The sequence below is a fragment of the Hippocampus guttulatus genome, chromosome 3, assembly GCF_054856545.1.
Source record: "Hippocampus guttulatus isolate MCC_2025c chromosome 3, RoL_Hgut_1.0, whole genome shotgun sequence".
In the NCBI taxonomy this organism is placed as follows: domain Eukaryota; kingdom Metazoa; phylum Chordata; class Actinopteri; order Syngnathiformes; family Syngnathidae; genus Hippocampus; species Hippocampus guttulatus.
In genome coordinates this window covers 20,910,969-20,924,474 of record NC_141263.1, presented here as the reverse complement: position 1 = coordinate 20,924,474, position 13,506 = coordinate 20,910,969, and the positions used below count along the sequence as shown (strand labels likewise).

The following is a 13,506-nucleotide window of genomic DNA, read 5'->3' as shown; positions in this document are numbered from 1 at the left end:
GGCCTAATAGATATAAAGCATAACTGCAGCTTTATCCGGACCTTCACCGAAATATAAAGAAGTTCAGACATAAAGACCAGAAAAAATGCTGACTCGTAGTTGATCATGTTGAAAGTTTAGTAGCGATGATGTCTTCTTCTTTTTTTAAGTCTACTGTATGTGTGTGCAAACATGCATGTCACCATTGTAACTCTAACTGCAGAGCTAACATAGTGACATGCTCTCAAACACACACACACACATTCACACACACACACACACACACACACACACACACACACACACACTTGCATTTGTCACTGTATGAAAGCGAATGACTGAGTGTGCTAAACTGGAACCTCGACCTTTCGTAGCAATCAGTATTGCCTCCTGACCTCTCTGTTGAGAGCATACAATGTCTGCTGCAGGACCGGGGTGCAGTATAGGTGACCCAGATAGTTGTCATTCCTCCCTTGAGAGTTTCATTGCTTACTGCATGTGTGACTCCCTGCATGAGAGCACCAAGGTGGAAGAAAACAACAATTTAATGTTTGATGGTATGAAATGCAAGAACATTACTGTACTGCAAAATATGTTCCTGTCACCAATAAAAATGGAAGAAATGTAATAATTATTTAATGACAATAAAGTTGTATTCGTACAAGAGGGGGAAAAAAATCCTAGTTCCAAAGACAAACATCATTTTTGCCGAATAGCATATTTTTATGACATTATTATTATTATTATTATTATTATAAGCAGTAGTAGTAGTAATCATAATTCTGTTTTCGTTGCCAAATTATGCAAATTATGATTTTGTTTTGAAAAGAAATAACTGATTCAAACATAAACTTCAGGCCTGTATCTGCCGACCACTCTTAATGCCCGTTTTCGCCATAACGTTAAGAAAAGACTCTGCTGTTTGGTGAAATACTGCCCCTTGTTGGAAATTCTGTATTAATACAATCAAACAATGTGAAGTAGGTTTTACCTTTTAAGCAAGTATTCATTGTTAGTACATTGCGGTTGCTGTCGTTGCAGAAGCCTCATTCAAAAGCCAAGTGTCAAAGCACCTTCTTGACCTCTGTATGAGATTCTCCCATGACCCTTCAGGGACATCGTGCATATTTCTGCGGGCATCTGTGCAACACAGACAGTTTGTTGGGATGAATTATTCTGCTCACTGAAGCCACAACTTCTTGAGTGGAAGTCAGCAGCGCACCATCCCCACTTTTGTCCTTTTCAGCCGTGATGCTGCAATCACCGTGCTTCACTGTAGGTACTGTATGTTGTTCTTTGGGTGATGACCAGTGTTGTGTTTGTGCCAAACATACTTTCTGGAATGTTATTATCACTGGAAACAAAATCAACTTCCTGCAAGCAATGCAGAACAAACTCTGACACTGGTCGCATAGGGACCAAGCAGCACGTATCAACGGTTTTGGCACCTAATACTCCTGAAACGCCCTCCACAAAATTCCACGAGACACATGGTTGAACACCTCCAAGTCCACAAAACACATTAGACTAATTAGGGGTACGCCCATGCACCCTCAGCGACACTCCCAAGTGTGTTTAGCTGGTCCATTGTTACACGGCCGGGGGAAAACCATACTGTTCCTCCTGAATCTGAGATTCGATTTCCAGATGGACTCTCCTCTCCGGCACCCCTGAATAGATCTTTCCACGGAGGTTGGGGAATGTGATCCCACTTTAATTGGAACATATCCTCTAGTCCCCCTTCTCAAAAAGGGGGACCACAACCCGAGCCTGCCAATCCAGAGGCACTGTCCCCAATGCCAATGCAATGTTGTAGGGGCATGCCAAACAAGACAGGTCCAAATTTCTGCCTCAGCAACTACCAAAGTTGTGTTTACAATATTTATATGTTAACTTTAAATCAGAGTTAAATTTCACGTGATATTGTTTGTGTTGAATGTTTGATGCTGCGAAAACTGTAGTGGTAATAACCTTATTTAAGAAATAATAATAGTGTTCCACTTTTTTTTAAAAATAGGTAATTTTAAGAATTAAAAGACAATAACCATAAATATATTGTAGTTTTAAAACCTAAAATAGAATTTCGGCTAAACTTTTGCCTTGGACCTGCGCGGGCTCGGGCGCGATGGATTGTGGGATGCTGCGGGAACGGCGAGCTCATGGAACGCCATCTTTAAACCCCAACAGAGGCCAACTACGCTACCAGTAGATGAACCGGGATGAAAAACACTGTCCCTCCTCCGCCGGACTATTTCCACCCTCAGCGGGGTAGCGGGGCGAACCGTGCGCTCTCCCGCCACTTCGATGAATAACGGGGGCGCCGTGCCATGGGAGCGAGCAGACGAGATGAGCCGACGCGGCTTTGCGGGCTTTTAAGACAGTTGTCATCATAGGCGGCCAACAACAATAGACGGAAAGACAACAACAACGGACTAGCATGCTAACGTGCTAAAGGCTAACATTAGCCGCTACGTCGGTGAAAACAAATCGAATTGAGATCAACTTGAACCGGACGCTTCCCGCGGAAGGCACCGCGACGTTGAACTCACAGGGGAGCCCGAGGGACAAATTGTCATTATTGAACTCCAATATTAAACCTGGACTATCTACATTTTTTTCAATTTTAACTTTTGTTTTTGCTTGTGGCATAAAGTAGCTCCGAGCTAAAGCCCCGGCTTCTTCTCCCCCTCCCCAAGCGGCCCGGCCGGAGATGCGTGGAAGATGTCGGTGTCGGGGCTGAAGGCCGAACTGAAGTTTTTGGAGTCTATTTTCGATCCAAACCACGAACGATTTCGGATTATCGACTGGAAGCCCGACGAGCTGAGCTGCCAGTTCAACGTAACTGGGGAGAAGCTGCTGATTATTCACTGCAACATAACGGTCAGTACGCTAGCAGCGATTGACGTGTTTATTAGGGAAGGTTAGCTGGGAAGCTATAGTTAGCCGTGAAAATTGTTGGACAAGTAGCCTACTCCTTGCAAATCCTGTGTGCTTGTTCTTGTGTCTACAGTTGTGATACACGACCAAATATCTAGATGGATAAAAAGATAGTTTATTGATCCACAAGGTAATTCACTTTTAGCATTCAAATTAACGAGTTTTGACTCTGTACAATTTATATACAGTACATTAATATGATTTTTAAGCATGAGAGTTTGATCTCCCGTTTAAACTAAAACTGCTTCACATAACTAAACACACACGGTCTACTGGAAAGACTGCCACCCGCGTCACTGCTGTTGACCACAGATGATCACACAGGTTAATTGCCTTCTAATGGAAAATCGTTTAATTTCTCGGCTTGCCTCTGTCATTGCCGGCATAGATAGCTGATCAAAAATACATTTTTAGTAAAAAAGTAAATTAAGATTTCATATGACAAATGTAGTGACATGCAACGTTTCTTATGGCACACGTGATCATATCTCACACTGGTTTAAAGAAATTACTTTGGTGTAGCTGCCTGCAAGCAAAGTAAACTCACTAAAATGCAAGCCATGGACTCAAACTTGCATTATTTTTATGTCTCCAGGAGTCTTATCCATCAACACCACCTATTTGGTTCGTGGACTCTGATGATCCGAGCTTGGCACAAGTGTTGGAGCGTCTGGAGGATGTGAGAAAAGGCAGTACCTTGGTAAATATTACCACCATATTATGCAGAACCCTTTAGTGTCTACCCGCTGTATCGCATGATTGAATTGAGTGAGTTGGGGTGACTTGTTACCAACGCGTGGGCGGATGCACCTAGTTTTCAAAAATTTCTTTCAATTTCTTTTTGTGTCGGGTATCAATTGGCCCATAGACTGACACTAGTCCACTGCCTGTTTCTTAGGAACCGCTGAGTTATTGGCGAGAAGAAAAAAAAAAGCGATGATGATGAGACAGTATCATCGCGTTGTGTGAAAGATTGTTGACACACTTGTGAATGGGCAATCAGATTTATCTGATCTCATACCACTGATTTCAGGGGATACCTTCAAGTATGTTCTTCTACTTCATGGGGTAAAATCAAATGTGGCGTATGTTTTGACCAGCATGTTAGTTGAGGCTAATGTGACAATGAAGAGCTACATGTTGCAATAATCCAGTAGAGTTTTGACAGGCCGGCGAGGCTCCATGAGGGTTAACCTCTAAATGTCATATGTCGGGCCCATTGTATATCAAGGAGGACAATCTGCTCCAACATTAGGAGTAGTGTTGCCTGAAAAGCCAATTAATGAGCAAAATACACTAGACTTCAGTGAACATCCAAGGGTTAACTAATGCAAAGGGTTAACATGAAAACAGATGTGGACGCTAATCGACTAACGGGGTGCAACCAGGAGCATCTGCCAAATTCACTATATTGCCTCGCAGTTAATTTTGCACATTGCTGGAGGAATAAATGCAAATTGTTTCATTTAGCATGCGCAATGTGACATCAGTCATGAGACAAGAATTATGCTGGCTGATTATTATTTTTAAATTGCGTGTCTGATGGGCATGTGCAACAGCACACAAAGTGGCGTCAGCGTAGCACAGACAAAATGAGATCCAGTGAGACAGTTTCTTCGCTCATGTAGTACAGTTTACAAATGCAAACAAAAATGATTGCAATGTGTCGTTTATTCAGCAATGAAATATTCTTCTCAGTAATTCACATGAAGGAGTCGTGCCATATCTCCGATGACAAAAATCTCTTCCGTGTGTTTGGGTCATTTGAGTGCATTGTGTCAATCGATGCTGGTCTTTCCCAGAGCGGGTGTACTTTCTCAAATGTTATACACGTTACGCAGAAAGCACAAATCCAATTGCCACACACTTGGGATAAGTCGAATCAAACAAAGCATGCGTTTGTTGGCTTCCCCAAATGTAGCTTTATTTTCTGTAACTTCGTTATTGGTTCGCTTTGCTTCCACTACCAATCTCATTTCCCTCTTTTATAATGTCATTTTGCACTTGCGGTTCTCTTTCAAATAATCTGTGATGAAACCTCATCAGTGCTGCCTAATGCGCCAAATCCCCCCGTCCCCTCCTTTTGACCCAGAGCACTCTCTATTTGATATCTGAGTAGAAGATTGTAGTGTAGATTGTAGTAGAACATTGTAGTGTTTGTAAATCACACACAACCTGTTGGTGTGAACACACAATTTAGTGCCCACTGTTTTGGCTTCTTAGTAAATTAAGTTCATAGGTCGGATTCACGCTGCATGGTACAAGTGACACAATTCCTTGTTTATATATACATAAAATATGCATGCATGCTGGGACAAAACCCGCCACTAACTTTGTTTTTGTCTAACAAGACATTTTTACATCCCGCCAGAAGCTAGCACTAATGTCATCTAGTTGTCTAGCTTGGTTCTGTGTAACAATAAAGGCATATTAATGCCATATATTCTGTGATGTCACCTTGGTGAGATCTTTTTTGGGAATGTGGCCAACATTGAATTTTGGAGATCAAGTTGTAACGGCTTCTGTGTGAAAGAGAATAGCGGAAAGCCGGAAATGGGGTAAAAATAAACAGCGAGTAAACATAAGATCTTCTGTTTAGATGTTTGATCTTGCTGTGAAACTGATAACTCCCTATTCCATTTCAATGCCATTTTTAAACAACAGCGTGTGCGCTGGGAAATGCAGAAAAACGTCTTCTTTCACAGACTGTGGACAAAGTGCTATAGTTGGAACACACCTTATCTTCCGGGAATCGGATAAAATGAGTACTGTTTGTGTTTGGTTCAATCAATCAATTCAGAAATGTCAACATGTCATCCACTCCCCCACCCACCACCACCTTGTGTTTTTGTGCTCTCCAGCTGTTACAGCAGTTAAAGAAGCTGATTTGTGACCTCTGCCGGCTGTACAACCTTCCCCAGCATCCTGACGTGGAGATGCTGGACCAGCCGCTGCCTGCCGGCCCTGTTGGACAGGACCGGAAGGTAAGATGGGCGCTATTTATTGCACGTTCTGAAAATTATGTCAGGTACATTGTGGTCGCCCTAATACCACTTTTTTGTCATTTTAATGGCGTGTATGTTTGTGTGTAGCATGGGACAGAGGAGGTCACATCAGAAGAGGAGGAGGAGGAAGAGATGGGAGAGGTAACAATATTTGTACGAGAGCACTTCCTGTTTATAAGATACAGATTTAAATGGCGGGAGCTAAACACTGCTCTATCTTTTCAACCATGTAATCATACGAGTTAACATTTTAAGGATTACTCACATCTCAGCTGTGGCCCCTGACAGGACATTGAGGACCTGGACCACTATGAAATGAAAGAAGAGGAGCCTGTAGAAGGCAAGAAGTCTGAAGACGATGGCATCGAGAAGGAGAATCTGGCCGTCCTGGAGAAGATCAGGAAGAACCAGCGGCAGGACCACTTAAATGTGAGTCGGATCTGTTTATATGTTAGCTGAAGCCGTGGCGTTTACTTGCCTTTGCCTTTTAAACATAGCTCAGCAAAAATTGATATGACTTGGTGTTTTCACCCCGGAGTAGATGGCGACACTGTCTTGTGTGGCCTAGCATAGTACCCTTATACACAGGGGTTTGTTGTGTGGGTGTGGAATTCTGACACCGGTTAACACTCTGTTCAGCTCGCACCTACCTATGTATTATCTCTGTTTCCAGTCTGGTTCAGTGAAAGCCTTCTTCTTTGAGTGATTTGCTCAATTGCTTTCAGGGGGCCGTGTCTGGTTCTGTGCAAGCCTCGGACCGCCTCATGAAGGAACTCCGAGAGATCTACAGGTCTCAGAGTTACAAGACGGGTAGGCTGCTTTGTACCCTGGAAACCAGAATCACACACAAACAGTGTGCGCGAGCACATCCATACACATACTTACTTAACTCTCCTAACAATAATTGAACCCCCATTTATCGTGAGGGATGTATTCCACATCACCTGCAAAAGTGAACATTTTGCATAATAGAAAGGCCAGATAAAAAGATTCCATTTGCTTCAAGCATCTCTCTGTCTCATAAAACACACTTGTCATCGCCAAAGAAGATGCATTGTGCGGTTTCTTCAAGCTGTTTATCACTCCTAGTTAAAGTTTACTGTAAAACTGGCACATCAACAGAAAAAGAGAATTAAACATTGTATATTTAAACACCAAAATGTTCAACCAAGCCATAGGGTCCGCTTGCTGAATGCTCAAACATGATGCAGAAATCTATAGACGACTTAACAGATATGTTCTGGTAATTATAAACCTTCAAGCAACTGCTACTTGATCACACATGAAGCAGCGACACATGCAAAAAGAGAATTTCTCAAGTAACATGTTAACATTCTTAAGTGTCTTACAAGTGTAAATATAAGTGTGCTCCCTAACTAATTCATTACCAGCCAATTCTGGACCAAGTCTGAAAAGACGTAAAATAGTAAAAAAAAAAGTAAAATAGAACATAACCCCACAGACTTGACTTTAACATCCCAGGTGAATGACAGCTCTTGCATCTCACCTTTAACACATTCAAAATATACAAAGCAGTTAAGCACGATAATATATTTAAAAAAAAAAAGCCAACAAAACATCGGAATGGCACTGGAGTCTTACCAAGTTCATACTTCTATTTTTGTATTCTAAGCCTTTTTTAGGCGTAGTGTCACCAAATAAAAAGCAAAACAGTGGACTTGTGCAGTAAGAGAGAATTGTTACCTTTGTCAAGGCAGAATTATTGATGCAGAGAAATGTAATGATAATCTGTATTTCCTCCATTTTCTATGGCAGGCATCTATTCGGTGGAGCTGGTCAACGACAGCCTGTACGAATGGCATGTCAAACTACGAACGTGAGTGAAAATTGTCCTGAGACGTGCCTTTATTTAGGACTGCACTAACTAATGAATGTCGTGTTGCGTTCATCCACAGTGTGGATCCAGACAGCCCCTTACACAGCGACTTACAAGTCTTAAAGGAAAAGGAAGGAATGGACTACATTTTACTAAACTTCTCCTACAAAGTGAGTCCGTCGAAAATTCTGGGCCAAAATTGCGACAGAAAGAGGCAAATATGTCAATGTACTTAATTTCCTTCTTCAGGATAACTTCCCTTTCGATCCTCCATTTGTGCGGGTTGTGTCACCTGTGCTGTCTGGGGGGTGAGTTATTCACAATGCGGTGGGTCATGAAACATTGCCGCCATGCTTCACCCACGCAGATCATGAAAACACTTTTTTTTCATGTTTTTCATGCAAAATGTTTAACACATTAGAGGGTTAAAGAAGGAATTGAATAATGCTTCTTGTTTGTTCCCCTTTAGCTATGTTCTTGGAGGAGGTGCCCTGTGCATGGAGCTTCTCACCAAACAGGTGATTTATTCTTTATATCTTCTTCAAAAGTTAGTATCATTTTTATAATTTTTTTCTCATCTAATGAAGAGCCTTCATAACGGCGGCATCACTTTCTTGCCCACAGGGTTGGAGCAGTGCCTATTCAATTGAGTCTGTCATCATGCAGATCAATGCCACTTTAGTCAAGGGAAAGGCCAGAGTGCAGTTTGGAGCCAATAAAGTAAGTGAGCGCAATACCGTTGCGCTGTTTTAGACCTTGTTTTTCTCCACCTGGATTTATTCGAAAGACCGTTTGATTTGAGCTGACCTTATTGTCAGAAACTGATTATTTTATTGAACAGTTGTTATGATACCAATCGATTGGAGATGAGCGTAATAATTGATTACTTGATTTAATAGTTCAATTGTATGGTTAATCATAATTGAGTCCAAAAAGGAGTGCGCTACTGTTTAATCAGTCAGTTCAGTAAAACTATTTTGCCATGTAAAGAAACAGAATGTGACATTAGCCACGGGCAGTTTTTGTTTTGATCGTTACAACACTGGCACAGGAAACAGGACTTCAGCACATTCAGAGTAACATTCTTGATGTGGTCGTACAGTAATCCCTCGTTGATCGCAGTTAATGGGGACCAAAACCACGAAAATCCGCGAAGTAGCGACCGAAATAACATACCTGTATATATTTTTAAAAAATGCCCCATGTGGGCTTTTGCACTTGAGCAAAGCGTGTGCGCACACACACACACACACACACACCTACACACACAACTACACACACGCACACACACGCACACAGGCCAGGATCCAACTTGTGCATCAGTCGTGTTTATGATTAGTCTATTAAAACAATTAAGGATGAAAGAGCCCTGCTTTTGTTCTTATAAGCCTCCTCTCTGTCTCTCTCTTTCTCTCAGCAACACACATACACTCACCTGCGTGGCCCATGCGTGCCTCACGTGGACCTTCCGCGCTTGAGCAGAGTGGCACACACTAGCACGCATAGTAAACAACACTTAAACACAGATTTTTGCGGACTCCAAAAAAAAAAAAAGAATTCCGCGATGCACCTAAGCCACGATAAACGAACCGCGAAATAGCGAGGGATCACTGTATTGTATTTGGAGTTTTATTTGTGATATCTTCTGGTATGTGTAATTTGAATCATTTTGATTCAATCATCATTCAGGAATATAAACTGCCTGATGTGGGTTTCGTTTTTGAAACTAGTAAAGGTTTTTCAATATAAAAATACCAAGTGGAGAGTTGTTAAGTGAATGGATTGTGTTAATCATAGTTGAATTAATGCTACGTACACAAAATTGTCTTTTGTTGTCATCTGATGACGCATTTCTAAAATGGCTCATGTTGTTGTTGGCTCATCTTGCCCTGCAGAACCAGTACAATCTAGCCAGAGCACAGCAGTCCTACAAATCTCTGGTTCAGATCCACGAAAAGAACGGTGAGTACTCATATTTTTTTCTGTAACCTTTACGGACCCTTCAGGCACCTACTAAAATGCTAGCATTCTTCTATGAATTGAGTTTCTAAAATAATTACGATGTGGTAGAAAGTAGGGTTCTGTGACCGCCCGTTAAGTGACAGCACAGGCGGCTGGAAATTCTCTCACCAGAAAGTCTGGCACTAGAACAACACAACAAAAACATTTTTCTAACAATATTAATGTTTAAAAAAAATGTCACTAAAATGCTGTCAGAAGTGGACTTTCCGTTAAAATATCCCCGCAGGAGGGCTGAAGAAGTTCTCGCGCCACCTCAGCTTTACCAAAGACCCAGAGGGATATGATCCGAGTTCAATTTCATGACCTTGAAGTCGGAGCTGTTGTGACATGCCTTTTTACCTTTGGAAGTGTATCACAACCAGGGTTGACCAAAGGTTTTCAGCTCAAAATCCAAATTAGATGAACAAAAATGAACATGTATTGCTGAAATGGTGACATCCATAACCGGAATAGAACGAGTTGCTCGGGCAACACTGATGAAAAACAAACAAACAAACATAAAATGTAAACAAATGTAAATGCAGCGGTGTAGACCGTATCTTTCTGGATACCGCTGCATATTCATTGGCTAAAACTGCCTGTCATATTTCAAAACTTACATTATGACTTAACACATAAAATTAGGATACTTTAGCAATAGTTGTCCTTCAATTACATTTTAATTGCTTGTACTGAACCTGTTGTTTCCATTTTTGGTCTCCAGGATGGTACACACCTCCAAAGGAGGATGGCTAAAGATTAGTCGTTGTTTTTTTTCTCCTTCCTGCTCTTGATTTGGTTTTTGCGACCAACTTTTTTTTTCTTTTTCAAACTTTTTTTTTTTTTGCGCAAATGGTTTTGATCGTTTTGTGAACAAGCCAAAATTCTTCATCCATTGACCAACCAACCAGAATCAAGCACATAAGAAAATATACCACCCCTCTGCTTTGGATGTCGATCCTGCCGTCACATATTTATCTCCCGATGGAAGCGGTGGACTAAATAATTCCGCTGACGTCGCCCATCATTGAGGCTCATTTTTAATGGGACGGTGCCTAGTTGGCCGCAGAACCTGTCTTGGCCCGCACCACCATAGCGGTTCCCGAACAGCGTCTCGACGGACCAACCACCTATGGCGACGCCAGCCTGCAGGCCTCAGATGAAAAGAACACAGATACTTTTCCTTTGTCACCTTGAGCCAGGTGTTGAGAATTCGACAAAGAAAAATGGACCGAACCGGTCGGCATCAGCTCACACTGTAATCTAGTTGATTTTAACGCCACAGTGTAAACATGTACATTTGTATTTCTGCAAGAGGATGTTTATAATGTAACCCCCGTCCCGGGCCCTTGAGACTGTACACACTCGTGTGGGCCGCGACTATCAACATCAGCTTCCCTCTTGGAATGAAGAAGCTGCGACATGGATACTCTTGCATAAGGAAAGTAAAGTATGCCATATTCTTATGTAAGACGAATGACTACTGCAGTTGTTTTCTTTTTGATATTAATTTGTCATCCAGGTGACAATAGCCTCTTTTACACACAAAGCCTGAAAAAAGAAATGCTGCCTGCATCGACGCCACAACAGAAGATGAGACGTTAACGAGAAAAGCTGTCAGTGAAAACTTGACTCCATCTGTCCCAAAGTCTCGGAATACCTTTGCTATCGCACTTCTATCACGGCTCCCATACTACCTCCAAAAGCCGAAAATCACAGCGTTGATGTCATCCCCACTTTTCTGGGTGGCTGCCGTTCATCCTGAACAGCGATACACGGTGGGAAAAAAAACAATAGCTTTTGCAGGCAGTGTAAAAGGGACCATTGACTCCTTTTGTTTGGTGGCGCCTCTTTGTCACAGCTGTCACTGGCATTCCTGAAGGTTTTGCCGTTTTGGGTTTTTTGTTTTATTTTTTTTCTTTTGGTTTTTTTTTGGGTTTTTTGGTCATTCCTTTAACCGGATGAACCTCAGTCAGGCTATGCATCAAATCGTCATTTAATCGGGCCGCTTAGTTCTCACAATCCACAATGCCAATCCTTTCTTTGTGGATTTCTGAAGGTGGGAAACAAAAGTGACCTTCCGTGTTGTCCTAGATGGTGTATTCGTTTTCCTCAACTCACAGCAATAGTCAGAACTTTACACCTCACTACTACCATCACGGAAACTCCTTTCGCATCAGTGATGTCAAGTGTTTCCTGTTCCGTGTTCATTCCACATAATGCACTCCCATCATGGGTGTTCAATTGTGCCACAAGCTTTGTTTTAAAGTAGAACATGCTAAAAGACAGCATAGGAACCTTCATCACAAGGTTGTGTTCACACTTTCGGTTAAACACAAAAGTGGGCCAAATCATCCGGGCAATCAATGTCTTTTTGTGACCGAACGAGCGCACCAAACTATCGGGTGTGAACACAACCTTAATTCCGTCATCCCTATGAAAAAAGACAACAAAACATCAGCTGCCGCTCCTCGTGTCATCAGAGGTGGTCATTTTCCAAAACGGCATCGACGCAATCAGTTTTCATGCTGATATCCTGTGGAAGGTTGGTGCACACTCAGGAATACATCCCACAAATGTAGCTACAGATCTTCAAAATAGCATCCTGATCATTGGTGTGCATGTGGATCGATCCGAACTCCTCAAAGTTACTGAACGGCAAAGCGAGGCCTTGTTAGGTGGAAACCCAGCATCTGTTTATTGGCAGTGTCACCGTGTTAACACCATCGCCATTGCTCCAAGGCTTCAAACACAATATTTTCATCTCATTCAGGTGGTCTATCATTTTTCAAAGGCAACATCATTAAAACAGCAACGATTGCATCTTGGCACTTGGCAGCGGTTTAGTGTTGCCCTGCGTGTGGAACCAGGTTAGATAACGTTACAATTTCCAACCCAACATTTAACCTTTTACCTTTCCGATTATTGTTAACCATGAGTCTGGTGTGCACTATAAGCGGCTCCCCTCCTTAGCCCGACAATTTCCAAGACCGACGTCGATCCAAAGGCGGACGTGACGCCGGATTGATTATGTTCCGCTCACCGCGATTGTCCCCTGGCTTCTTAAGTTATGCACTGGTTAGCATGCTTTGTATTTGGTTAGGATTTTTTTTTGTTGTTGTTACCCCCAAGGGTGAATTTGACCATGTAAAATAATTTGTGAACTTGCATCAAGTTTATGAATAAAGAATTTTATGAAATATCCCTGCACTCTTTATATACGGAATACTGGCCAACCATTCAGGAATAGATGACCGCTTGTTCTACTTCTTAAGAGGGGAACACATCAATTTTTAGCATCTCAACACATTTTTTGATGACACACACGATGAAGAAAAAAGAAATTTGCCACGTGTATACACACACACACTCAGAGATTTCTGGCACAGTACCAAGGCTGACCAGTTAGAGGCCAAAGAGTATCCTGACTGCCAGAACTCCGACGAATGAGTTGTTTTTTTGGGGGGGGTAGTTCTCATTTCCATAAAGAATAAAATTCAATGCCACACATGCGTTCCGTGATCTTCCAGTCTACTTTGTACAACATTTGACAGTTGTGCTCACAAATGTACATACCCTGACAGGATTTGTGTCATGCTGCCTTAAAAAATATTGATCATGTGGAAAATTTATCTGTACTTTTGGATCGTGGTCAGTTGATTCTTATAGAAATCTGTGTTTCCTTTTTGAATCATAATGATAACTGAAATCACCCAAATGACCCAGCCAAAAGTTTGCAACCCCCTG

The 13,506-nt window shown here is 41.9% G+C and overlaps 1 protein-coding gene across 1 annotated transcript; it reads left to right on the top strand.

Moving 5' to 3' along the window:
• The first annotated feature begins 2,156 nt into the window (after positions 1–2,156).
• ube2q1 (ubiquitin-conjugating enzyme E2Q family member 1) lies at positions 2,157–12,961 on the top strand. The gene is made up of 13 exons (XM_086107377.1): positions 2,157–2,859; positions 3,512–3,616; positions 5,778–5,900; positions 6,009–6,062; positions 6,210–6,350; positions 6,647–6,731; positions 7,698–7,758; positions 7,838–7,928; positions 8,008–8,066; positions 8,228–8,276; positions 8,383–8,478; positions 9,654–9,720; positions 10,484–12,961. The coding sequence occupies exons 1-13, from the start codon at positions 2,701–2,703 to the stop codon at positions 10,513–10,515; spliced, it is 1,122 nt and encodes a 373-aa protein (XP_085963503.1). The 5' UTR covers positions 2,157–2,700; the 3' UTR covers positions 10,516–12,961.
• The last annotated feature ends 545 nt before the right edge of the window (positions 12,962–13,506 follow it).

Bases quoted from the DNA above. Each gene is read 5' to 3' on its own strand.
- ube2q1 (XM_086107377.1), top strand. From the start codon at position 2,701: ATGTCGGTGTCGGGGCTGAAGGCCGAACTGAAGTTTTTGGAGTCTATT. The intron at 6,351-6,646 runs GTGAGTCGGATC...AATTGCTTTCAG, and splicing joins AGCGGCAGGACCACTTAAAT to GGGGCCGTGTCTGGTTCTGT. The intron at 8,067-8,227 runs GTGAGTTATTCA...GTTCCCCTTTAG, and splicing joins TCACCTGTGCTGTCTGGGGG to CTATGTTCTTGGAGGAGGTG.